This window comes from Vanellus vanellus (genome assembly GCF_965231255.1).
Source record: "Vanellus vanellus genome assembly, chromosome: 11".
Lineage (NCBI taxonomy): Eukaryota > Metazoa > Chordata > Aves > Charadriiformes > Charadriidae > Vanellus > Vanellus vanellus.
Window position 1 is genome coordinate 5,016,644 of NC_138916.1, and position 27,284 is coordinate 5,043,927.

The window sequence follows — 27,284 nt, forward strand, 5'->3', positions numbered from 1 at the left end:
GTGATCTTCAGCAGTGTTACAATGGCTGACACAAGCAGGCACACAAGCAGCAGAAAAATCATGCATGATAGAATATTGTTTCCGTGAAAGTTCTATTACCAGTCTTACCTATCTTATAGACTTCAGATTCGTTGCAAGAACCAATAATCAGCTCAACACATAAGACAAGAGAGCAGCCTGGGATTATAAAAACAAAACAAGCAATAGGACTTTGAAAAGTTTATTTTTCCCCATTTTGTGCGTAATGGTAATTCAGAAGTTCTTTAACAATATTAATCTAAAGGAAACAAGGAAGCAGCAGCTTGTAAAACACAGAAAATGTTGCCCTTTTCACCAAAAGCAGAGTGCACGAGGCATAAAGCTCATTGTCCCTCCTCCAACATGATGTTAGACTGTATAAAACAAACCAGGATGCCTACTTTATAGAGCGACACTAGATGTTGTTACTTAAAGTTGATTTTACTTCTGAAACAACCAGCCTAAACAGTCTTAATAGAAAGTAACTCTGTGGACTAATATCTATTAATAGAATTAAGCCTTAAGAAGCCTGGTTCTGGCAGTAGGGGTAATCCTGTGCTATAGTCATGAGTTTTAAAATACACATTTTCTTGTAGGGTGTACTAATGGAAGCATACCTGAAGACATACAGATCTGAATGACTCATGATGATCTGTATGCAATGAAGAAGGGAGCAGAGTTGCTTTTGCACCCATTCAGCTTAGTAAGCAGAGAAAAAATAGGCTCAGATCCCCTTGAATAGGGATGAAATGTATTTCTGGAGGAACATAGGCACCAAAGCCAAACCTTTGACCTGTCTTAATCCATTTAGGACTAGTCCCTTACATTCAGAGGTTCTAGAATAAAATCACTAGTCAATACAGTAAGACACACTGAACAGACTATGCGTGAAATTACAACACAAAAAGCGTTCTAGCAGAAGTCATGAAATATTTAGTATAAATTTGGAAAGTTAATACTCTCCCCTCACAATATATGGCAGAAGTAATTTTTTCTAATTTAATCTCATTAGAATGAAAGGTGTTTCAGAGAGGAAAACTTGTCAGAATTATTTTGGTATACAGATTTGAAAAATAATTTTACTTCCAACATTATTTCTCACTCCTTGCTGGTTAGTAGTTGTGGGCTTTTTTAAAATACACAAATAGATTAAATCTCTGGAATTTTGTGTTTCTTTATTCATGCCTTTGGAGAGCAAGGCTTTATTTCATGGATCACCAGAGTATTTAAAGCGTGTTTTTCATTGCTTTTAACATGAAATTGCTCTCTTAAGTTATTTTATACCCGTTTCTGTTTATGAAGGTCATCTTGTGCTACTGTTAGGCTGAAAACCTATCTCTTAAATTTCAGTAAGATCAATAAAATAGGTTTTAACCATTAAGGTGCTTTTACATTTCACTAATTCTGTTACTTGTTTATTTGCATAATTTTTCTTTGTGGAAAGTAAAAACCAGTAGTTGAAATGGAAAATGGTAGACAGTTACAGTGGCAATAAAAGAATACATTTACATAAAAATATTCACCAGATAGAAAAAAATAAATACCACAAAGCACTTGGAAAAGTCCACTGAAAGCAGGCACAAGCATCATTTGTAGCCATTTGGACTAAATTTATTAATGGAGAGGCCCTAACTAAAAAGTTTGCTTTCTTAAGAGACAAGCAAACTATACGTATATGGATGTCAGGTTACATATAATGTACTTTGTGTGATGTGTCCTTTTGGAGTTATTACAAGTAGTATGAGAAGTTTAGTCTGTGTCCCGTACTCTGCGGCAGATCTCCTCTGTGAATTCCGAACACTTGGCGCTACCACCCAAGTCTTTTGTCAAGACCTGAAAGGAAGAAAAAATAGCATTACTAAAATGTTTTATGGGGTTAGTCTTGTCTCTGAACAGTTCTGTATGTTGTTCTTTTATGTTGTGTGTGGATACTAAGCAGGGGTGAGGAGGAATACATCAAGTTTGAGTTCTGCATCTGTATAGCCTTCATCAATAAGGACTATGCAGTTAGAGAAAACCTGAGTATGAACATCAAGTATTCCGTTATCAGATTTCAACGTGATTTTATCTTAACTATAGGAAGAAAGTCTGTGAAGCCAAAGCTCTCCAAAGTCCCTTGGCCACGTAACAATGTAATTAATCGTTCAGTATTTAAGTTTTCAATAATAAGTTTGTCCTTTGGAAGTAAAACTCATGTATGAAGGCTCAGTGCAAAGGCAGCTAATCGAGTCATTCAGTAAGGTTTTTGGGGTTTTGTTTTTTAAAGGAAACCCACACAGAAAAAAGCACACATAGCTCTTAATGCTGCATGTTAACTGCTCTTTAAGTTTGCTTAGTTTAGTTAAGAGATGGAAAAATGCAGAGTTAAAAGAAACTTTTTCAAGTAAAAGTCCTGTCTGGCAGCATGAAGACAGTAAAATTAAAAAAAAAAAAAAAAAAGTGGGCAACATTGCTTGTCCAACCTAGCTAGATTAAAGCATTCTAGGAGATAATTTAAAGTCATTAGTGTTCCCCTTACATGACACACACACAGATCTTAATTAAATGGCTGTGGGGAAGGGAGGAACGGGAGAAATAGCAAGCATGAAAGGTGATAAAGGTTACTATTTTAGGATCTTGTCATTTTAACTGCATTATGCTTTTTTCCAGTTGAAAAAGATTCTCTTCATTGTGAGCATATAATCATAACATTGTAAGTAACTAGTAAACAAGTAGCCACGTCACAAAACTTGCACTACGTTATCTTCCATAGAATTACTGACCTGCAGATGGAGGATTTCATTTCCAGAGCAGTAAATGGGAACTTTACAGGAGCACCTCTTTATTCACTTGTAAGTTTAGATTTTATTTTTTTAACTGGCTCCTACACACAGTAAGATAGCTGCAAACAGACCACTTATGAAACGACGACAGCTTTTTGTTTAAGCATGCTTGTTACTTTTAATTACAAAGCAGCTTCTTATGCTCCTGCCCATGATAATTGAACCAGCATGGCTCACTGCTAATCCTCTTTAACTGCAATCTTCAGGATCTTTCCAGCTATGTTTTGAAAAGGTGGACATTAAAGTAGATAAGTGAACCAATAACGCTAAGAGCACAAATTCAAGTCAGGTTTCAGAGCATAAGTTGCCCCACCCCCACCCCCAATATCCTATTTGAATCTCAGATCTGGAGACACTTATTGCCAAAGGGAAATCCCATAGAATCTTAAGGCAAAATGTAAATACTGGATAAAAACTCTTCTTTTCTAGTCCAAAAAGGAGTGATTGCAGTTATGAGGGAAAAAAAGAAAATAATTGATCTGAAAAAAATAGGAGCAGAAGTGTTACAGTCAGGACTGAAATGCTTTAAACAACATGGATGATTAAGCCTGTGAAAGGCAAATGAGCGTGCTTCACTTTAGGATCCAGATTTAAATATGTATGCCTTGTGTGTATTACAAACTTCAGCAGTCAAATATGACTAGTTACTTAAACCTCTAATCCCCTTCATGAACAAGAGACATCCCATTCTAGCTTTTAGAGTTCACAAAGCTGTGGAAATGTAAGATGAGCATTACCGAGATACAAGGAATGCTATAGCCTGTCCTTCTTACTGAGCTGGGCAGATTTAATACCACCAGAGAAAATACAATTACTATCAGAGAAGGATAGCGGCACTGCTCTTGCATCAGGGTAGCAAAGCAGGTCATCCATTGTTCTGGTGTTAATGTTCTAAGTTAATTTTTGCTGTGATAGAATATAATTTTAATTCACTGTATTTATTTGCACATCCTCGTATTACCTTTCCATCTTTAATTGTATTAAAGCAAGCTGTCTCGATTTTTGTGGCATGTTGGTGTAGTCCCATGTGACGCAACATCATTACAGCACTCAGAAGAAGGGCAGTTGGATTTGCCAAGTCTTTTCCTGCAATGTCTGGTGCCGTTCCATGAACCTAAAAATAAAAGTGAACCTATGTGTTATGATGTTAATATGCTGATTAAAATGTCCTAGGCCATTCAAGTGTATGCAAGCAACCTGAAACACAGTCCTCATGCACAAGCATGTTAAAATAGGACTGACTTCGCTGTGATACAGTTAGTGGAAAGGAGATAAGAAAGACCAGGACAATTCAGTTCAAAGGCACTGGAAAAAGGGAACTAGGTCACCTAATATCTCTCAATTGTGCCCTTCAAGTTCTATTTCACAGAGGGCATTTATCTTATGAAAAAGAGGGAAAACAAAGTGTCAGTAAAAGGACATACAAAAAAATGTGTAATACATACTTTAACTACTCTATCTGGGTAACATTTCAGCATCTTCACAGTAAGAAGCAGTTTTATGGAGAACTTAGTTAGCTGACAGCCACACTGTATGTCATGGAAAAGCTTTAGATTCTCAAGTTGAGACAAAGTCGTTACTACTACTATATGTTGCATAAGAAAACTTACCGATTCGAAAATTGCAACTCCATTAGCACCAATATTTCCACTTGGTGTTACTCCAAGACCCCCAATCAGTCCAGCACACAGATCACTGAAAAAGAAAAAAAAAAAAAACAAAAACACACAAACAGAAAACCCCACAAGTTTTTCCATATATAGTTGCCTCTCTGCAAGGTATTAAAATATTGTTGTTTCTTGTTTTATTGCAACAGTAACCCACACAGTCTGTGAATGATACTGGGAAAGAATAGATGCTGTTTGCCACTTGTACTCCATTTGAAAGTTTGTAGAACTATGAGCGGAGACAATTTAATAAAGGGAAATTCCAAAATACTAGAATAAAGTTGATTAAGACAGAGGCACAATAAAAGGTACTCAAAGTACAAAATACCTGTAGAAGTCTCAAAAACTAGCAAACATTGCAATGTACAGTTCCCTCTAGTGATCATAGAATGGTTACAGTTGGAAGGGACCTTAAAGATCGTCTAGTTCCACCCCCCTGCCCTGGGCAGAGACACCTCCCAGCAGCCCAGGTTGCTCAAAGCCCCATCCAGCCTGGCCTTGAACACCTCCAGGGATGGGGCAGCCACAGCTTCTCTGAGCAACCTGGGCCAGTGTCTCACCACCCTCACAGTAAAGAGTTTCTTCCTAATACCTAAGCTAAATCTACCCTCTTTCAGTTCAAAACTTTATCCAGAAGTCTTATTTCCTCTGAAGAGGCCACAAAACTACTTTTCATTTGTAAAGTCCCTCTAAAAAATGTACTCAGGTAGATGAGCAAACTAGTAGTTTTAAAATTCATTGCATGTAGGTTAAGGAACATGTTCCAAGTGACACCAGACTAGCTTTCTCCGGCTCTTTACTGAACAGCCCATAATTCACAAGTCTGACATTGGCAGATAATCAGACATAAGCAATCTGCATTTCGTTTCCACCAGAATTAACATGGGGAAGGACAAACCAACTATGTCTATAGTCATACTGTACCCTCAAAGCTGAACATTCTAAGAAATGAGGCTCTTAAAATTCTGATATTTCAGCTTACTGTTTTATGGCCTACAACTTAGCTAACCAAGGACTAACAAGCAGAAAAGTTTGGATGACCTTGCAGAACAATATTTTAAGTTTAAGCTAAAACAAACCTATTAGCTTTAGTTGTATGGAGTCTGGGGGATAGAAATGGATACAGTCTGCATTTGTCACTTTAGGTATTTAACGCTTCAGGATAAGAGATTTCCTTCTGTACCTATTGAGGCCAAGAAACCTGTTTGGCGCTATATTCACAGTGCCCTTCTTCAAGAACAGACTCAAATTTACTGAAAATTTTTATAACTCTGAAATTGTTTGCAGAATTTCTACGAGCACTTTAAAATCAGTGATACTGAACAAGGTAAAGGGAGTTGAAATAGTACCAGTGATAGGACTCATCTGATATGATCTCTTTTAGTTAACAGCATAACAGTTGATGAGAGGGCCCTATGGACTCCTCTACCAATTCTTAAAGCAACAACCATTAGTTAGAGTCTGATTTTTCTTAAAGCCTTATTAGAGTGCAATTTTAAGAGAAGCTCAACAAGTATTTCCTCTTTTTCCTCTTATACGTAAGTTACCTTTACATTTATTATCTGTACAAAACCAGGAGATGGATTGTATGATGTAAATTGTCATTGAACTTTTAAATAAATTCTGATTCAGGCTATTTTCTCAATCCCCACTTAGAGGTGCAAGGAGAAGCAATGTTAAATTACACACTTAAAAGTTTAAGTTACTTAATTTTACATTCAGTATTTAATTGAATTTACACTCTACCTAAACATTTTACAGAATGGAAAATGTGTGCTTATGGATTTTGCCTTCGAGACATCAAGTACCTCTAGTACTAATGTTACTCAAATATGAAACTTAATTTGAAGATAAGGAAAAAATACAATACATAAACCAAAAGCTGGTAGGATATTAAAAGGCCACACATTTAATTCTTCAGTGACTACGCAGCATCATTTAACTGTATGACTACCTTGCTGTAAACATCATGGTCATCTTACACAGTCTATTTTAGTGCTTAAGATTAGAAGTTTTTCCCCAACATCTAACTGAGAATTCTTTATTACCATTTAAGCCATTAAATTCTTCACACATTTGGAGAAATTTCTCTTCTGCCCCATCTGAACAATATTCGTAGCCTCCACGAGCAGAAACTTAAGCAAGAAGCACGTTCTCATCATACAGCCCCTCCTAACAATATATTAATAACTGAAGTGTAATAATAATACTGTCCCATTTAGAGTCTGATTTATAAAGTTTTAAACTCTGGATGCATAAAATCATCACCCATCTGACTAACGTGTAACCTGAGTAACTGCCTGGAAAGTAGCAGTACTTTACATGTTGGGTTAGTTTAAATTAAAATCTCCATACCTGAGGATGTCACCATACAAGTTTGGCATAACCAGCACATCAAATTGTGATGGATCCTGAACCATCTAGAAAGAAGTATATTTTCATTAAGGTTAAGAATTTAAACTAAACCATAACCGCAATTAAAACATATAAATACTCACATTCAGACACACAGTATCCAGATACATTTCATTAAATTTAATATCTTTACAGTTTTCTGCTGCCTCCCTGCATTTTCTCAAGAAAAGCCCATCGGACATTCTCCTGCAATTAAATCAGCAAAAGAATACTGCAGTTATTTTAAGTAAGCAATACTGAAGATAAAGAAAACTGCATGCAATAGAGGATTAAATAAAAATATTAGAGTGCAGAAACTTAATTTGTGACTAATTATCCCTTATGTTAAATATAAATAATATTTTAGATATATTAGAGTCCGAGAAGTTATCCCTTTTAAATTTCCTCCCGAAATATTTTTGTTTCAGTAGTTTAACAGGCATATGTTAATTCTCAGAATGACTCATATTCATTTACTAAAAGCTTACTGGGTTTGTAAAGGTGGTGTCATGGAATATCACACGTGTTATCACAGTTCACTACAAAGTGGTGGTAAAAGACACCAGCCATTGTCATCCTTAGTTTTTAAATTCATTTTCCTAGTTTAAGACTATTTTTTAACTAAGAGCTTTGCAAGGAAAGTCACAGGATTACTAGAAACTTACTAATAAAAATGACCCAATGCTGGGTCAGTATTGCCCATTTTACTTAGGAGGCATTGACTTTACTTATTGCCCATTCTACCTACTCCCACTAGCATCAACATAAGTTATACATTTGAAGAAGACTTAAGTTATTTGTTCTCAAAAAGAAGTGTCAACATACATAATATTTGCCTTGTGCACAGCAGTAACGTGGCTTCTCTGATTATTTCTGGCATACTCAAAAGCAAATTCTGCAATACGCTTGCTAGCTTCTTCTGTGATCAGCTTGATGCTTTGCACAACACCTTCAACAATCTGAAAGACAGTAGTTGCATGGATAGTAAAAGTGTAAGCTCATTTTTCAAGTCACTAGTACTAATGTTTGGAACAAAGTAGTAGGATTCTGAGTGAAGCAGTCTCGACAATGCATTTTACGATAAAGTAACTTCTTTTGTTGCAAACTAAAAAAACAGCTCCCAGCCTCTTATTACTAGGCCACTGAGACGGGCAAAGTTGTTATTCATGAAACACAGAAAACCGTCAGTAACAGAACACTTCCAACAACATACCACATGCTCAATTCCACTGTATTCGCCTTCTGTGTTCTCTCGAATTGTGACAATGTTCACATCTGTATATGGGGTTTTGTACCCTTCAATTGAGACGCAGGGACGTACATTTGCATAAAGGTCAAAGGTTTTACGCAGAAGCAGGTTCATTGATGGGTGCCCTGCAGCAATTGGGGTCTTTAAAGGCCCTGAAAAAAAAAATAATACAAGGATGAATGAGAAGATAAACCCCCCCATGAGTTTCAGAGTTGAAACTCTTGGTAAAGTGGTACTCTTGCAGAGGATCTCCAAATTTCTATTTAACCCTTAGGCTGAAATGCCACAGGAATTCTCTGTGCTGTCAAGAGTACTACACAGTGTTATTAATCAGCTGTTTAAAGGCCAAATTGCAACCCCTAAATGGATAAGGAGTTTTTACAAAAGGTTTCCACTGAAAACAACATTAAAAGATACTATTCATTAGGAATATAGTTATCACATACTGCTGTATTTCAGCTGCATTAGAAATGCATTCTGCATAGAGTCCAAAGGTTGGTATGTCATAACACCTGCCTTTAACCTATCTCCTAGAAGACCTATGAAAGTTATGGCTTTGAAATGAAGGACTGTTTAAAGATTACAGAAGACTACCTGACAGACTGGCCTCTATAATTGGCCATTTTATTGTGCTGCAGATGAAGGACTTTGGCTTCAAATCAAACTCACGATAAAAACAGTATTTAATATTTTTATATTAACCCCAAAAGTACCTTTTAATCCCATTTTGTTTTTATCCATGGATTCTTTGGCATCTGGAGGTATCATCCACTTCCCTCCTGGTCCTTGGATAGCTGTAACATTCCTCTCTTCCCACTGAATAGGAGCCTATAGACATTTACTCTATGTTAACTTAAACATCATGACTTCTGCTTTAAGCTTTAACTTCCCTTCCACAAAAAGGTGCATAAGGAATTTTGTCCAGGCCTTCCTAAGCAACTTTTCTCTGGTGAGTGAGAGTAAGCATGAGATCTTTGAACTCAAAAATAAGTCATTTTAAAAATGTAATTAAGCAAGTGAAAATTAAATAGTATGAGCAATGTATTATCATAAACTTGAATACCACAAGATGCCTCTTTAGGCACCATATACACAGAAATCATTCGAATTGCAATATACATGCTACTTCTTTCAAGCTCTTAGAGCAGTTGAGTTTCTTGTATGCAAGAGATGAGACATTTGAAAACTGAATTCACTGAGAACTCATCATCCATACCGCCTGGAAGACAGTACATAACATAGATACCTGTCTGTTATCTAACTGAAAATCTGCAAATGTTCCGAAATGCTTCCTGAATTTGCATTCACCACAGGAATTTTCTAATTCCAGACAGTCTGCCACCCATTCGTTTCATCAGGAAGGACCATAAAGGAAGACATACAAGGGCTTTCATAAGCAAATAGAACTAATCTAAGCATAACATCCTAGAGAATCCCCTTTAAAACAAACAAATCTGATTAAGTGTTGCAGATATGCACTCACACATAAACTTAGGCTTTCGTCCTCCATACCTCCTGCTTGACTCCCCAGAAACAACCAAAAATATATAAAGTTTTCATATATAATTAAAGACAACTTCACTTCTCCCAAATCTAAGTCAGATAGTTGTACTAGAAAGGGAATACGCCTTGGTGCTGTTACTAATGTGGAACAATTTAACAGGCATCTTTCCTGAAGAGTTGTGCTTCCTTTCAAAGAAACCAGACAAATTCTGGTGATGTTCCTCAGATAGGTGGTAAAATAGTTCTTGGATATACTTAGTTTTCAAATCACTTAAGTGAACGTGTTTGGCAGTGCAGCAGAGTAACTGCAGTTTGATTTCTAAGAATAAGCCAGTCCTTTCACACACACTTTCATCTGCACTGGAAGTCACAATGAATGAAAGAACATCCTGTTTCAGTTGATCAGGACTGTTACATCAACAAGATGATTTCACATGATGTATTGAGTTCATATTTCCACAAATCAGACACACCATTTTGCTCTCAACTCTCTACTCCTCTGCCAGCTAACAGTTTCAAGCCCTGCCTTGGTATTGCAATCCTATCTTTTCTTAGCTGAAGCTTCAGACTCCTTCTATTGTCAAGGAGTTTTAATAGCTTAAACATTACTTGATCTTTTGGAAGTTAAGGAGGAAACATTTTTAATATGCCTAGTTAATACTTGTAGTTAAACTTACAGTGCTTACAGCAAGACAAATACGACTTACTTTGGCAGCATCAAAGATCTTCATGACAGCCGCAGAAATCTCAGGTCCTATGCCATCTCCTGGGATTAAAGTTACTGTTTGTACCTAGGTAAAGAAATATCATTAGTACAACAAATGAATGTTCGTTTTCTACTTAGAAAATATCTTCATGTGTTGTAGGAACCAATAACTACTGGAAAAGAAAAGAAAGTTTCCGCTACCAAAACTACTATGAAGAACAGCAGTACTGGACAGAAGCGAATGACTAGCTTGCTTTTAAAGGGAGCAGGCAAATGTTTTGAGAGGATGTTTTACAAATCTGCCTACTATATAGCCATGTTTCAAAACACAGAGGTTTAACCTGAAAGGTTCCTGCTCAGTACTCTTTGAAATGAATGATCTCACCGTGCTTTCTTCTTGAAATTTGGAGAGGAGATAATACTACCTAGTTATGGCTCTGTAACCATAATAGGTCTCCAGTATTATCAACATGCTGCATAATACTGAGACGTGCTAGAAAAGATTAAATTTATGAAAAGCTACATTTACCTTAGAAAAAAAAATCTTGTCTAAACTTCTCAAGTGCCTTCCTAAAATTCTCAGACCCATTTTTAACAATACCAAGTTATTTTCCTTCCATAATTTTCTCAGTCTTGTTCCTTTTATCATCATCAAAACAATGAAATAAATTGCACAGCCCAGGCTTGCTGCATAACAGGGAAAGTACTCTGCTTTGATTTAAAAAAAAAAAATATGATCACTCTTCTAATCGTACATACCATAACTCTTTTTGGTTTATTTAAAGATTTCCACTGGTTCTATAAGGGCTCATTGTCACCTACAAAAAAGGCAGCTCAGATACAGCATTATTTGCAAAACCCCAGTTAGAATCAACTCACAAGATACGTTTTCACCATTCTCCACACAAAATAGTCAGAATTTCAATAACTAATTTGAGCCAAAGAAATTTGCTGTGCACAACAAAAGCAGCAGAGCTTCAGATAAAAGAATACAGCTGTTGAACAAGCACATAACTGGTGGAATGCATCAAAATTAGTTTTGTGGTGTCCTGTGTTGTTGCTTCACAGCATAGCGGGACTCCACCTGAGCCAGAGAACTTTTCATCCAAAACAGTAATGTGGTATAAATGGAACTGGAGGTGCCTCACCTTCTAAATATTTTTATACTGTATAAGATATGAGTGACCCTTCACTTTCTTTTCTAGTTGTTCTACAAAAATTATAATTAAAAGCCACAGTTCCTCTTTAAAAATAAGTCCTGCTTAAGGGTGCATGCAGTGGTGCTGAGCCCTGCTTCTGCCTGAGCAGTTTTCAAGGCCGCCTTCACTGAGAAAAAAAAAAAAAAGGCCCATGGGCACTTGAAACACATACACATTAAGGTAAAATATCCTACAAGGAAATCAGTGCCTAAAATACTTTAGTCACAATTAGTGTCTAAAATACTTTAAAGAAGACCTTGAAAAGGCAGAACTTTAGATGCAAGGTATTCTAAAAGCAGCAGTAAAGTAAATCTAGTGCTTAGAGGAAAGTCTGCAAAATAAAGAAAACGAGAAGCTTCTCAACAATCTTTCTACTTTGCCCAATATTTGCCTATTTCCAGATAAGTGTCAGAAGACTGGCTTATGGCCATATTTTGTGAAAAATTTCCATGCCACTTCTCTCTTTTGCTACAGCCTTTTGTATTATCACTTAGGCTTTAATATGCAATTGCCAAACACAGTAATTAACCAGTATAAATCCAGCATGGCATTAAGACCATAAGTTCACTTACTTAGGCCTTACTTTTTGAGAAAGTAACAATAACAACAGCAATCTTATAAAAGTAAATTTCTGAACCCCTTTCTTGAGAAACTTCTATAAAGAAAAAAATGGTACTATTATACTCACAGCACTACTAAAACTTCTGGTCACCTGTTTTTGATTTTTGAAAGCACCTAGCAATCGAGAAACCTGCAAGAATATAAAACAGAAAGATGCTCTTTTACTACACAAGTGGGGTTTGAAAAAGTTAACAGTATTTTAGCAAATCTGCATTTTAAAATCATATTGCTTTAAATTTATATGATAAAAACCCAAATGAAACAAGAGTACCTAACGCTTTGCCAAGTTGCTGTCTGACATTCTGTGCAGTGACGCCTTGTGTGGGTATTCTTAGCACAAGGTAAAGGCAGGACAGCTGCGCCTTGGAGTGCGCCATACTCTCCTGTCACGCCTGGGGGTGAGGGGGAGTTACTGCACAATAACCTGAGTCCTTACATACTACGCATTCGAAATAAGGTTGCAGTAACTCTAGATAGATGATAGGCTAAGGATTAAGATTCATGGAAAGCAAAGTGAAGAATCACTTTCACTAACAGTTGGGTGGACAGTATCTTTACACATTTTAGGTAATGTTTCCAAAACTACTTTGCATTAGTGTCACTTCTTCCATTTAAACTGTAGTGAATTTTGTTCTTCCACCTTTTACACCCGTGGGTTTTGTACAGTTGCCTTCTGCGTGCCTGCCAGTTTTTAAAAAGCATAATTGAAATGCACATTAAAGATAAAATTCACCATAGTAACAAGTCTACACAGCATAGTCAAAAAATTACACTTTCTAACATCCAAATATTCCAAACTGGCATTAAGCTTCAGAACTGGGATGATATCTCAGCTTGAGCTCTTGCCTAGCTGAGCTCCACAGACAAAATGCCCAATTGTATCAGTACCAATAACTTAACTGCAGAAAAATTATAGCCTCCCTATCTTATCCTGCTCTCTAGGATTTTTCTTGCCTCTGTGACTTAAGAGTCGGATGACATCCAAGTGCAAAGACATACAGTACTTCAGTTCTGCCATACTCCCGTATGCAGTCTGTCTGCAGCTGTCAAGCTAGGTAGGAATGTACGTGACAATCAATATTTCTCTTCTGTCCAATTTGTTTGTATTTGTTATCTCCGATCTTTACTGACACGTGTGCTTAAATGTAGCTGTGTGGCAAAAGGGACAGACTATGTTGGCACTAAGAGACACGACTAGCAACAGTCTAATTCCTATGTATACTGCCACGAATGCTGTGGGAGAAGTAATTTAGGTTAGAATTTATTTTTACTTGTAACTGAACATGAGATGCACAAGGTCATTGCAACGGGCAAGCAATGTTTACCATAGCAAGCCATACACTGGAGGCAGCAGCTGGAGCAATGAAATGAAGAGGTGAATTTGACTACACCAGTGTAGGTGCCCTCATGGCACAGTTCCACCCGCAGAGTCGGGATTCACATTCCAGCACAGCCCTGGAAAGGCAACAGTCTGTCTTGCTAGAAATCACGGGCCTGGCACATTATACTGCAGTTCGACATCTGTAACACTCGCGGAAGATTGGGCTGAACAAAATTGATCCATTCTGGCCTTAAAGTCACTTGTCGCGAGTAGCTCTTGACAGTTCTTCCGTGTTTGAGCAGTTACGCAAAGTGGGGCTTCCTCGATGACTTACCCTCCAACAGGCCATTACTGAGAGGCGCTTAATGACATTTCATTTGCTCAAGGCGAAAACCAGCAGCGTCTCAAGTGACAGCCCCGGGCATAACGGCTGCGTTTCACAACCATTCAGGGCAACCCCAAAGGGCAGGCGGCGGGCCAGAGCCCAACCGGACGGAACTCGGCAACTCTGTCTTCTCCCCCTCGAAGTCTCCCGGTGCCTGCCGATCCCCTCCGCGGCCTGCCGGCGGCCTGCCGCCCTGCCCAGACGGTGACCTCTACGGCGCGACCTCCCCGCCGGCCCCCGCTCGCACAGGGATGCCATGGCGCCGCGCTCCCCGCCGGCCCCGCTCGCATAGGGATGCCATGGCGCCGCGCTCCCCCGCCACCCGCCCTCCTTGCGGGCCCTAACGGCCCCCGCAACGGCCCCTTCCCGCCGCGGGGCCGCCACTCGGCCGCTAAGCCCTGCGGCCCTCCGCCCCTTCACCGTGACCTTGAGGGCGGGCGGGCGGATGGGGAGACCACCGCCTCCACCGCGGTGGCCAAGGTGAGACACCCGCCCCGAGGCGACGCGGAGAAAGGGCTTTGCGTCCCGTTCCCCCCTCGGCTTACCGTAGGCATCCACGCGGCTGCAGCCATGATGCCGGTAAGGCACCGCGGTTCCCTCAGGCCCGAGAACACCCGCGCCCGCTCCGCCCCCGCAAGGCCCCGCCCGCCGGTGGGGGAACCGGCGTCGCCTCAGCGCTGCCGCAGCGGCGGACGGCGCTGCGGCAGCGCTGAGGCGACGCCGGTTCCCCCGCCCCCCCCGAGGAGACGCCTCAGGAGACGCCGGTCGTCCCCCCCGCCCCGGAGGGGAACGTTCCCGCCTTTTTCTGAGGTACCGCGGGCAGCGAGGGAGACAGCACGCTGCGGTTACCATAAGTAAGAATTGAGACAGCTATTTAAGTCCTACCGAAAGCAGTGAAGAAACGCTTATATTCTCTGTGCTTAAGGGTGGTAAGGCGGCTCGGGGCGTTTCTGAGAGGAAGCCAGAACCCTGGCGGTTGGAGCTCAGGTCTCTGGGAATAACCCTTTTATCTTGAGGTTTTAAAAAAGATTTTCCTACCTGTGAAATGGTGATGGTACGTCCGCCCTGTGTTTGATGTCCTTAGACACACAGGGATGCAGAAACTCTCTGGTGGTGGTGTGGTGGGCTCTGCTGCCATTGCTTGCTCTTTTGGTCGGTCAATTTATGTCCTCATTTGTTGTCGATTAGAAAAAAATAGTTATAGGAATAAATGGGACTCTTAGCTTTGATTTACAATCAAGGCCGAATTTCTAAACTCAGTGGTTGCAGAATGATATAAAATATGAGTCTAATATAGTCTGAAAAATTAAACTCAAAAGACAACTTAAAAGAAAACTGAAACTGCCCTTGGTTTCTTACGCTTTTTTTTGGTAACATAAAGATTGGGGTTCTATCTCAGTATAATTCGGTGCCAGTTTTTGGTGGTGGAGTTATCAAAATACCTGTGGCCCTTTCATTTATTTCAGCCTTGTGTGTGCTTGAAAACTCAGGACTGAGACTGTGTGTTCAGTTTGCTCTTGTCTTGAAAGTGTGAGTAGAAATCCTCAGAATTGCACAGCATTAGTAGCCCCTATTTTCTGGGCGTCGCTTGCTTCTCCCCCCATGAGAGGGCACCAGAAGGTACTCAACATTTTTGAAACAGCTTACTGTGCATATGTTTTATTTTATTTTTTATAATGCTTTGAATTGAGAATAATCTCTCAGGTGTTGTCTGTAATGGCAAGTGTGAAGAATTCTTTCGATACTGATTTTCTTCTGGTAACTACTGCTGGTTTTTCATTTTAGTCTTTAAAATCCAAATCGGCTCTGCAGATATCTGTTCTAAATATTTCTGTAAAATATTTTTTTTTTTTGCTTCCACGCTTGACCATACTTTGCACATATTGGATCTTTTGATGTGCTATCTTTACTTTCCACAGCTTACATGTCCCATTCACTGCTTTTTTCCTCCCCTTTTGTAAATACAGACTAGCTCCCATCTGAGATTGACCTGTGATGTTTCTAGGACATACTAGCAGAATTTTTAACGGTTTACTGTACTGCTTCCCATAAGATGTATACACCTGTTCTACTCCTTTCTTTATATTTGTTGTTACTCTTGCCATGATGCTTACCAAAGGACTTTGTAAATGTTAAGTTGATTATGTGCTACACTACGCTGATCAGTACATTCACATTGTTTTCTGACTGTATCTGCAGTACTTTCTGGGTTTACGCCCTCATTGTGAATTGAGGGGATGAGAGAAATTTGGGATAAATTCTTTTTTTACTTATAATTTCAACAGCTATTGGAAGAGGTTTCTGGTCTGTGTCTTATAGGTGCTACTGTCATAATACTACAATAATACACCATTAGCAGTGGCTGGTTTGGATCTGTTCTGAGAAGGGGTAAACAACACTAATTAAATCATCAGTAGTTATTTTGCCTAGAAAAACGATGCCTATATAGAGATAGCAGTAGTTTTTTTCCCCTAGTAATTACTGTGGTGAGATTCCCTATGAGGAAATTCATGATATTGAATGTAGTCTGCTTAAGAAACCATTAGTTTTCTTATTATTTTGTCACTGAGGCAAAGCATTGTCTTGTGTAGAGCATCTTCTGAAAAAGAAAAAGTCATTTTTACTTTATTTATTATGGATAAATTAGGCTTAATGAAATGCAGTCAGAAACCTCCATCTTCCAAGACAGTGTGTTTTAAGCTGGATAGGTAAGATCATCAACAAATTTGGCACAAGGTTTTCCTTTCTGTTTGTCTTTTTAGCATTAAAAACTCTCTACAGAAAGTTCTCACTCATCACAACAAGTGGTCTTAGTCAGATAATCAACATCTTTCATCGGAATGAGGGCGGTGAGTTTTGCATCTTTCTCAGATTCTGTTTATTCATTCATAAGGCGGTGCTCAGTCCCACAAAGCACTCTCGTACAGGCTGGTACTTCCAGGCAAATTTAGTGGGTCTAAGCATCTTATCGGCCATGTGTTGGAAAAGCTACTTTTCTATCAACTGCAGTAGCATCAAACCCTCATTTTAACTTATTGTAGGATTTGTGTTTTGTAACTGTGTATTTACAGCTCATTTTTTACTTATAGTTTGCAATAACTATTAAATCAGAGGCAAGTTGTGACAGTTAGTGAAGCATATTAGAATGGTAACATTTTGTAGCTCTGTATCATTTTTCATTTAAGGGACCCAAAAGCATTTTAACTATTTTATCTCCATAGAACCTATTGTAGGTGAACATTATTATTCCTCATTTACCTGTGAGCAAACGGAATTGTGAATAGGGTTCAAGGAAACGAAACAAGCCCCAGAGACTCAGGGTGAATTTCAACAGCGTGAGTGGAGGGTAGAACTTTTCCCTTGTAATCATTGAAAGTAGCAATCATGGTTACTTACACTTGCAGCAGAAGGGAGCCCTAACTTAACTCATAGAAAGTAGCAACAGAATAAATGTAAAGGCAGCCCTTCTAGATCAACACTGTTCTTTCTGCTAACAGAGTGCAACTTTATGAAGAACTAATCTGCAAGGAAACATCTGTGTGGGAGAGAAACTATTGGAATATTTGGTATAATGGGCATGAAATCTTGCAGTTTTTTTTTTCCAATTAAAAGGATAACTTTTGATAATGTCTATATATGAAAACTCAAAACAGTTGTAGCAAACCAACTTGAGCACTGAAGGCAGTAGATATGCAACTTGATTGTTAAAACTCTCTCTGGATTGTGTCATTAACAGGTAAAGCTATCTCCGTTCATAGTATCTTGATCTTCCTTTGAGGAATAAGAGCCTTCATACTTAAACTGCAGTCAAATTCTCACTGCATAATTTACAGAGGCAATTTAAGGTAGGATGACCTGTCTGTTGGAGGTTATTAAACTTACACCTCTACTAATAAGCCAGAGCAAAGTCATCTGCTGTAGCAGCTGTGGCTAGCAACAATTCAAGGCAGGAGAATTTGCATTGGAGGTGATGGGGAGTGCTGGCATGATTTGTCCCACTCCCTGAGCTCTGGCTGTGGGAGGGTGTCTCTGCAGCTGGGGTCAGATTGCAGCTTTAGGTGGGTGTTAAGCTGTTGCAGCTGACAGCCATCTTGCTATAAAATATTAAATCTGGTGTACACGCTTGACAGTATATTTTCTGTTCCATGGATTAAACTTTTAGAGGAGATGAAGAGTGGCTACTTAACCATGTTCTCTGGTATAATGGCCAGTGTAATGGCAAGAATATTGTATACATACTTATACTACTTAGAAAACTTTGTTTGCAGCTGATAGTAAGATGTATGCTATGTGTTGCTAAATAGTTTAAAATCACTTACTTTGGCAAGCAGTTTAGAGAAATTGAAATACAGTGAAGTGTGCTGAAAGGCTAGTACTGATAACACTAAGGTCAGATCTTGCTGTGTACATAGAGTATTGATTTGTTGCGGTAACTTGCGCTGGGACTAAGTATTGCTTAACGTTCAACTGGCAAATTAAACTAATCTTTGATAAATACCAGCAGATTGAAGAAGTGAAAAAGAGCAAGCTGGAAAATGATCTGATCTTTGATACATACAAACAGATAGGAGTGAAAAAGAGTTTGCGTGTTATACCATATTTCAGTTTTACCCAGTTAGTACAGCAAGGTAATTATGCAGTGAAAATATAGGTACCAGTTTAGCATGCTTGAGAAGAACTAGCTAGTGTAGTGGAACCCTCAACAATCAGTGTTTGAACCCCCTTTTTATAAATCTGTGCATTTTAATTTTATTTACTAATCAAAAGTACTCTTCAGAGTCTGGAAAGAAGAATTGAAGAAACAGTTTATTTTCTGTCCATATACTCAGTGGGTGCTGTTCCCTTGGTAAGCCAAGTCTTTCTTTTAAAGCAATCAACTCTTTTAGCCACACCAGTTTTCCTGCAGAATTTCTCTACATTAGCATGAAACCAAAGCATTTCTGATATGCAAGAAAAAAGTGGAGGGGGCAGAGTGGAAAGCCAGGCTCAAAGGCATAAACGGGAGTGTGTCTGTGAACCTCAGGAACTCTACCTCTGGCCAACTTCGTAACCACAAGTAAGTCTTATCTATTTGGTGCTTTCCATTTGCCCTTCTGCCTTTTATTATTATTATTTTTATTCTAAAGATAGAGACTAGCTGGTATGTGTGTCATCTAGGATACAGTGGGACCAGACAGCCAGGAATATAAAAGCAGGTAAAAAATGAAGAAATGAGGTGTCAGTCTTTCTGCTGTAAGAATACTATTAAGTATACGGAATCACAAGACTAAAAGATACGGAGCCCAATCCACCCCTGGTGTCAATTAACTTCTGTGTAATGACATTAAAGATAATTTGGCCATTTATATTTAATCTGATTTGCACAGACAGGCAACTGGAATTAGGTGGCTGTGAAAGGAGTGCTATTTCATGCAAATCACTTGGCTGTGTATTGGTCTGGTCTGAGCGAGAAGAGCTGCTAGCTCTTGCATTTCAGTAGCGCTGGATCATAATGTGAAACATGCTTGATTATATGCATAAGCACTAAAGCCAGTGATGAAGCTCATGCAGACTTGAGGATGTGAAAGTTCTTAATCTCAAGGTGCCCTCATGGATTGTTGTTTTCTAATTCAAGAAAGTGTGTTAATAGAGCACTTTTAATAGATAGAAATACTATCTTTTGCAGGTTTGGGATTCCTTCTTATTTTGAAACTGTGCTGCGATACATTCTATTGGTAGAATTAGTTCCTTTCACTGTCAAAATTCTGATGTTTGCTTATTGCTAATAAGCCTTGTTGAATACATTCTCATCCCAACCCATTTATTTTGTATGGATGGTAATACCTTGTGTTTATGTAGCTCAGGGCAGTGCTAGTTTGCAGTTAATCAAATCTGCATTTCTAAATATTAGAGTCTAAAGTTGTCTCTTAGAACGGTCTATGGTTCAGCACTTCACAGAATGTTTTTACTACATATCTAACATCAATGCTGTTATCAGGTCAGGATTATTAGAAGCTGAGGAAAAAGCAGAAGATAATTCTCCAGGGGTTTTTATTAAACATGCTAACTTACTGAGGAAACAATGCCCGATTGGAAGAGCTGTAGGTAAAGAAGGTAGGAGTTTTATTAATTATTGTAAACTCTTTCCTGTTCTTGTGTGCACAAATGGGAAGTGAGCAGTCTAAAGTAACATACTCATAACAGGTCGTTCCTGCCTGATCCCATCCGTTCTCACTCAGTCTTCTTCCTACTGTTGTTATAAGAGCTTAACCTTCTGCAGATGTTAGATAATATAATTTCGGTTTAGTTTATTTGTTTTGTCTACCTGCATCTCTTGCGTGCTCTTTTATTTCTTTTAGTTTTTTAATTTTCCTGGAAATATAGAAATAGGGTTGTATTACTTTAAAATACACTGTGAGCCCTCTAGTGGTACTTTCTACCTTTGCTTTAGGCTGTGGTAACGTTTTTTTTTTCTTTACAGCTGTGCTTGCTTGAGCCGAAGGAGTCAGATTAATGTCTGTTTTAACTACTTTAATCTTACTGATTTTTTTTTTTTTTTTTTTTTTTAATTTAATGTGAGGAGTACTTGCATTCACTGGTATACCTGGGAGTTTGGCACCTCTGGCAGTGAACTTACATCCTTGCTAGCCAGGGCTGGTTATAGCCACAGTGTAGAAATAAGCATTTACTGGGGGGGGCCCTGTGGCACCTGGTGATGTTGTGGGGACGCTCTGGACACTTTGAGCATCCATCCAGCTGTATCTAACATTGGCAACATGCTACGGGTCAGATACCAGCACCGATTAGGATGTACTTTTATCTGTGCGAAGACCAGCTGCAGAAACATTTACTCTGCTAATCCATTTTTCAAGTTCCTAGATTTGCTGTCTGTGTGTGTAATACGACTGCGCTACCGAGCGCCATCGGGTGACGCAAAGCTGCTCTAAACCATGAAGGTGCCGAGCAGGAGCGCCCTGAAGTCGCAGAGTGAGCGAGCGAGTGAGGCACCGAGGCAATAGGGGGCTGATTTCTCCTAGCACTGCCCACTCGGGTTTTATGTTGTAAAAGCTCTGTATGCCTCTTAGAAAAGCGTCTGAAAAAGGGGGAGAATGGCATCACTGGTTTTGAGCAACACCCGCCTGTGATTTTAACGCTTTCCTTCCCGGCACACTCAAGTGAAGCCTTTGCAAAGATTTTCTCAATACTGCGTCCTTCCTCATTGGACAGGTACAGTCAAAGCCAGTTCAATGCAGGCTTTGGGATTTTTTCAGCACTTCCACGGAGTATACGTGCTCTAAATGCCTACAATACAGAGGAATCCAGCTACTTCTAATGGGATGCATTTGCATAGAGGAAGAATTCCTCATTTAAGATGGGTAATAAGCAAACGATATTTACTGATGAACAGCTAGATGCCTACCAGGTAAGACATCTTAATTTGCATTAGGGGAAAGAAAGGCATAATCTTAATATGTTTGTGTTGGGTTTTTAGTTTGTTTTGGGGAGTGTTTTTTCCAAATATAAACAAAAACTTCATTTGTAGCCAGCATGCATATATTCTACTTCCCAGCAATTGTAATAGTATTGTAAGGATGGATTGTTGAGGACACTCAGTTTAATTCCCTTCTCTTTATCCTCCTCCCTAGTCCGTATATTGAGGATTCGACTCCTTCCCTTGTATAGACTGTCACGAGCTTGACAATGGGAGTTCTTAGTAGAATCTCCCAGTTGAGTATTTTGTAAAGAAGAAAGTGTAGCAGTAACCTCTTTTTCTCTCTGATGCCTTTGCTGTCAATAGAGGGGAGAGGGAAAAAAAAAAAGTCTTGTCTAATTTCACTTCTTCTAAGGATAAGTCATAGAAATATGCTTACTGTAATTGCAGAACAGGTATCTTTACACTTGCATCCGCTCCTGGACGGTAGTTTCTAGCAGAAGAAGTATGCGTTCTATGTCCAGGGATGGCTTATTGGTACTTCTTTATTTACTTCACATTGCATCAACTGAATTTTTAATAGGGTAAAAAAATAATAATTCCCAGTTTTCACTCATGTTTCAGCACACTGCAAATCTTACTGAAATGGATTGCGGCAACTTATCTGCATAGTGGGCATCTTGAACAAGTTTCTGAAAATACAGTGGGGCAATATATCACATTGAAGTGTGCTGAAGAAGGAGGCAGCTGACTCCTTATTATGAGATGCAGACAGGGCTGGCTGCATTGCTCTGTTCTCTTACATGAAGCGATAAAGATAGAATAAGCAGCGCAGGAAATCAGCATTTAGTTTATCTGGGGATAACCAAGGGACAGATCCAGTGAACACAAAAGTAAATAACTTTCTTTTTACCTTCAGTATCTTTGACTCAAGCTCTTGAAGTAGAAACCATGATTTTAAATACTGATTTTCTTTGGAGTTACTGCTAACATGGACTTTTCACAGACTTAGATATTTAGCCACAGATAATCAGGCTAGGGATAGGGATGCTAAAATGCTTTAAAATGTTATCCCATGCTGAAAATAAGACATAAATTAAATGCTCTTATTAAATTCCTAGCCTTTTTCTTGTCATTGTAGACTTGATGATATTAAAGGCCTTTTGCAACCTAAACAATCCTATGAGTCTGTAAATGTGAAAATGCAACTACTTTAATTTCCACTTTGTCACACATCTCGCCCTCACCAGCTGTCTGTCACTGTAATATATTAGTCTAAGTTAGTGGTCTTAGACTTAGTAGTCTAAGGTCCAGGAAGGCTCTTTTACATCCCTGCTGAAAGGGAAAGAGAGAAATCAAAGATCTGTAAAAGACCGATGTCTGTCTTCTTACTAACAATAAAGGTGAACACAGAACAGAGCCCAACTGCACTGAAACAAAACAAATTCCAAATGTAATTAATGTTATCTTCTTGACATAAACTGGCAAATGTAAGAGCTGAAATGTCATCCCTAATTCACTTCTCTTCATGTAGAAATTGCCTTTCTCTAATGGCTTTTGCAGCCCTTGCCTTGCATAATGCTGGTAAATTGATCTCCAAGCCTGGCAGTAGTTAGGCCCAGTGGATTGAGGCAGCCTATGGGATTTCTCGGTTACAGGCGGACTTGTAGTTCATTAGTATAATGCTAGATAATTTTTACCTAGTAATAGCAGTTGTTGTGTATGTAAGTACAACAAAATAACAAGTTTCAGGACAACTAACCTCTAGAATTTGTCAGGAAGGAATATTAGCTTCATGCTGTGAACAATCAGATAAAGTCCTTATTTTACTGGTGATTTGCCTCTGATCTATTAGTTATTGCATACCTCTTGGATCTTTTTGGCTTAGAAATCCTGGGCTTACTGCTGTACCATCCACACAAAGAGCTTTTGTCTCTCCACTGCATTCCGGGGGAGTGTGCAGTTGCTGTAATACAAACAGAGCTGTTTGACTTGGAGTTTGCCATCTTATCTGCCTTTTTCTCATTTGTGGAATTCCTTCAGAACAAAAAAAGGGAGAATGGGGTAATGGTTCCAAAATTTTTAAAATGCAGGTTTTTCATTTCTCGAGACAGCAGTTGGGTTGGCAGGTCCTCTGAACACTGGACCAAAGTAAAACACTGTGTACCTGGGTCCACTTTGCAAGAGTCTCTTATGCACATCTGTACCCCAACGTGCAGCCAGGCATCTACATACAAATGACTTTGAACATGGATCATTGATTAATCCCTTTTTTTTTTCCAAATGAGAAGTAGGCAATTTCTTGGGAATTTGTATGCCTACGAGTTGGTACTGTACTCTATACAATAATACTCAGGATTACAAAGTCCGTAATATCAGTATAGCAGAAGCAAAAGCATCGACTGAATCCTTTTTGTAAAATAGACATATTTTTTTTTTAAATTCCCCACAGTCCCTATTAGAAGACTGTTCAAAATTGCGCTCCTGTCATGGTTAGACTTACTTCTTTATTTGAATATATTGCTGGTCATCATTTTACCTGGTTGTAACTTTTTTGTGGAAGTGTGTTCTGGAAAGCACACAAATTGCTCTGAGCTTATAGCACCTGAATGCTACTTTACTAGTGAAATCTTTTTTTCTTTTTTTTTTTTTTTTTAATGAATTTTTCTTTCTAAGTGCTTGTTCCATGGGAGACACTTCTGATAGGTAAAAGGGAGATGGAAAAGTCAGAAGTTAATGTGCTTGAAGTATGGTAAAACCATGTGTAAGTGGCTTTAGTTTTCTGGAGATTGAGCTGCAGAAAAATCACCTGCTTGAAGAGCTAGCATACACAAATCTCAGATCATTAATATGAAACTAATGAAATAAAATAACCTTATTTGATTTGTCTAAAACTTTCTGAAATGCTTATGTTTAAACTTTTTTTGCATATAAACTGTCATATTAAAGAATCACTTTTTAGCAGAACCTTTACATTTAAATGAAATAATTGTAAATCTGGTCACCCACAAGATGACCTCAATGTTTTAATAGAGGAGTGTTTTAAATCTTCCTTAAGACTGGTGATGGGTGGACGGTTGAAACTGTAAACAAAAACGCATAATAGGACTTGATAATATTAAGCCTCATAGCTTTTTTCATTTAGAATAGCTAAAGGCAATTTTTCTAAAGAAACAGAGTAAGCTGCAAATTTAACACCTTGTCATATCACCTGTTATTAAGATAATGTTCTAGTTGGCAGCTCTTTAAATTTTCATAAGCTTAGTGAAATGCTTTGGAAATTAGGCTTTCACAAACGTTGGTTTCCTCATTGAGATTCACCTCATTTAAAACGTTAGCCTTGTAAGAAGATGAATCCTGCTGGGGATTTCTGCTTCTTCTGCCCTTAGAGTAGTTGACTGTTTTTTGTTTTTTGGTTTTTTTTTTTTGTGTGTGTGGTTTTGTTTTGGTTTGGGTTTTTTTTGGGAGGGGAGGAGGGTGTTACATAAAATACGAAATCTAACCAAGGTCTGGTTAGGGAAAAGGCAAGAATTAATTAGCAAGAATGGTGTGTTTCATTGCAATCAAAGAACGTTTTAAAATTCAGCTTTTAAAAGAGTTGTCTACAGATTTTGGAGGTCAAGTCTCATAATGAGAAAAGAAAATGACTGGGAATTTTACGGTTTTCTTGAGTGATGCTGTATGAAGATGCTTGGAGCAACAGAAAATGAAGGTATACAATAAAGTGACATCAGAGCTGTATATTGGCCTTAGTGCACTGCATTTCTGACTGAGAAACAATTACATTGAGTAGGAAATGCACAGAAGCTGTGCTTGGGGTATGGACAAACCACTCCACTGTTCAGTCAATCTCACTGCCTTTTCTGGGGTTACTCGAATAAGTGGTCTGAATTTGATACGAATTCGATTCTAATTTATTCTTAGTAGACAGAACCTAGAGAATATGGGGCACAAATATTTAATATCAGATATTAAAGTTTTTATGCAAGCCATTTCTTTTTGTATTTGTTCATTAATGGATTTATTTACTCTACATTATTTAATGCTGCCTCAGAACAAGCTGATGTTTATCCTGGCTGTCTTCTAGGCAATATTGCAATAAAAGATAGTGATATGAAATAATGACTTGCTGCTTTCACACAAGAATTTGTCTATTACAGAACTAACTTTTTTCCTTTTATTAAAATTCTAGTCAAAGTGGGATTCAACTATATTTCATGAGAATTATGCAAAACCAGATGAAACAAGTTATGATCTGTCAAGAAATGCCATTTATAAAATGAAACTAGGTCATCAAGCTATCTTTTGATTTAAAAAGCTATGCTTGACTTAATCAGGATCTCTGAAAATGAACCCTTTGCAGGAATACAAAACGTGTATTCATCACAGGTTCTCCATGATCTTCTGTAAAAAGTACTTTTCAGTTTGATAGAGTATTGCTGTTGATGTGCAAATTTTACATAGCATAATAATGGAACAAGGTTTTTGTGAATTTATGCCTGAGTCAAATTCTGGTTTCATGTTACTATTTGGTGCATAGATAAATTGAGCAAAACTACACTTGTTGACAGTCGCTTCCTCAGTCCTTGCTAAGGTCTGTTTTTACTACCGTGTTGCGGTATAAATGTATAAACTCTGTGTGTGTGTTTTAGTTGCTCTGGCTGTAGTTCTAAAATATATATGATTACAAATAAAGATAGGCTGCATGTTTAAATCTCCATTGACATTCTAATGCAACCAGCGTTTTCTAAGATAAAAGTCCATATACCAATGCAATTATTAATGCAGAAACTAACTCTGACAGCATTTTTTTAGTGTTTAAATCTGGATTCACTAAAGTACTTGCACAGCTACGCAACAAAGACTGGTGCTACACTCATTGGCTTCCAGTAACTCTTTATATGTTTACAGTGATGTGAAGACATAAATATCTTGCTGACTCAGTCTTGCACAACTCTGTGCCAATCTTAGTTGTATGGCAACTAGAATAAAAGTATTGCACTTTTAAAATGTTACCGGAATAGAGGTAATAACAGATCTTATATGAAAGTTCATATGCTTCTATCCCACACCTTTTTGATTACTTCATAGGATTATGTTTTTATGGTGTTTTGATTTAATGTTCTTACACGCATTGTGTACTTTTGGCACAGTACAAACCATAATTTGTGATTTTTAAAAATTAAACCTCTGAAATAAGTTATCTGAAACATTAACACTTAAAATATTGCAGCCTTCAGTACTTCTCATTTCTTAAAAGCTGCTCAGTAAGATAGCTATATGGATCAAGTCTGTCTTGCCTTGAGGATATTGTCAACATTCCTGGTAGTCACTGGTTTACTTTATCTGTGGCATGCTGGCTTTTGTTTGAGATGTTTTTTTCTAATTTGGAGTAATTTTGTATTGCCAAGACTCTTTTATATCCTTTCCTTATTTATAAAACTTTCCAATGGAGCTGTTGCAGGATCAGAATAAACCTGCCCTTATGAAACTAGACATATAAAAGGCAGAATTACATATGTATTAGAGGCGAAACATGCATTTAAGAAATATTATTTCGCAGTAGCTTTGCATACTTGAGCATTGCTGTTCTTTCATCCTCCAATTTTTCTTCTTCTCTATAGAGAAGTGTTTTGCTTATCTATGTGAAATTAGTTTTATTTGAAAACTGTGTTCTACGCACAATGATACTTGCCTCTGAAAGTGGTAATCTTTCATTCAGTGGACTCTGCTGCCGTTCATAAATGGCATACTATGCTCTGATATTTGCAATAGAGCCAACAGAACAAATTACATGTGGCTGGATTCTGGATCCGTACCTCATGTTACCCTGTGTGTGCACCCTTTACATAAAGTTAAGTATCAGCATTCTCAGGACAGTTATCTCCATTCCTATTTTTTTGTTCAAATCACTGTAGAACTAAACGTAAAGCAGAACCGATCTAGGAGTTTGCAGTGAGGTCTTACAGACTAGTTGAAAAGGACCAC

At 38.3% G+C, this 27,284-nt stretch overlaps 2 protein-coding genes across 3 annotated transcripts in view; one reads left to right on the top strand and one right to left on the bottom strand.

The window, feature by feature from the left end:
* Positions 1-27,284, top strand: part of ACSBG1 (acyl-CoA synthetase bubblegum family member 1) — a gene marked incomplete at its 5' end in the record, with an annotated part of 111,992 nt that overhangs the window by 35,179 nt on the left and 49,529 nt on the right. Inside the window, 2 exons of the mRNA XM_082488943.1 lie at positions 13,952-14,695; positions 21,216-21,287. Coding sequence (XP_082345069.1) covers positions 13,952-14,695; positions 21,216-21,287 — 816 coding nt within the window. The remainder of the gene's footprint in view (positions 1-13,951; positions 14,696-21,215; positions 21,288-27,284) is intronic.
* Positions 205-14,519, bottom strand: IDH3A (isocitrate dehydrogenase (NAD(+)) 3 catalytic subunit alpha). 2 transcript variants are annotated; one of them, XR_014269568.1, is made up of 12 exons: positions 14,431-14,519; positions 12,247-12,309; positions 10,361-10,444; positions 8,864-8,978; positions 8,115-8,302; positions 7,727-7,860; positions 7,006-7,108; positions 6,863-6,927; positions 4,451-4,535; positions 3,802-3,954; positions 2,781-2,899; positions 205-1,851 (listed from the first exon to the last, which is right to left on the bottom strand). XR_014269568.1 is itself a non-coding variant. In XM_082488609.1 (11 exons), the coding sequence occupies exons 1-11, from the start codon at positions 14,455-14,457 to the stop codon at positions 1,768-1,770; spliced, it is 1,101 nt and encodes a 366-aa protein (XP_082344735.1). In that variant the 5' UTR covers positions 14,458-14,518; the 3' UTR covers positions 205-1,767. The 2 variants fall into 2 exon arrangements, 1 of the variants encoding a protein (XP_082344735.1); XM_082488609.1 differs by lacking the exon at positions 2,781-2,899 and having other exon boundaries at positions 14,431-14,518.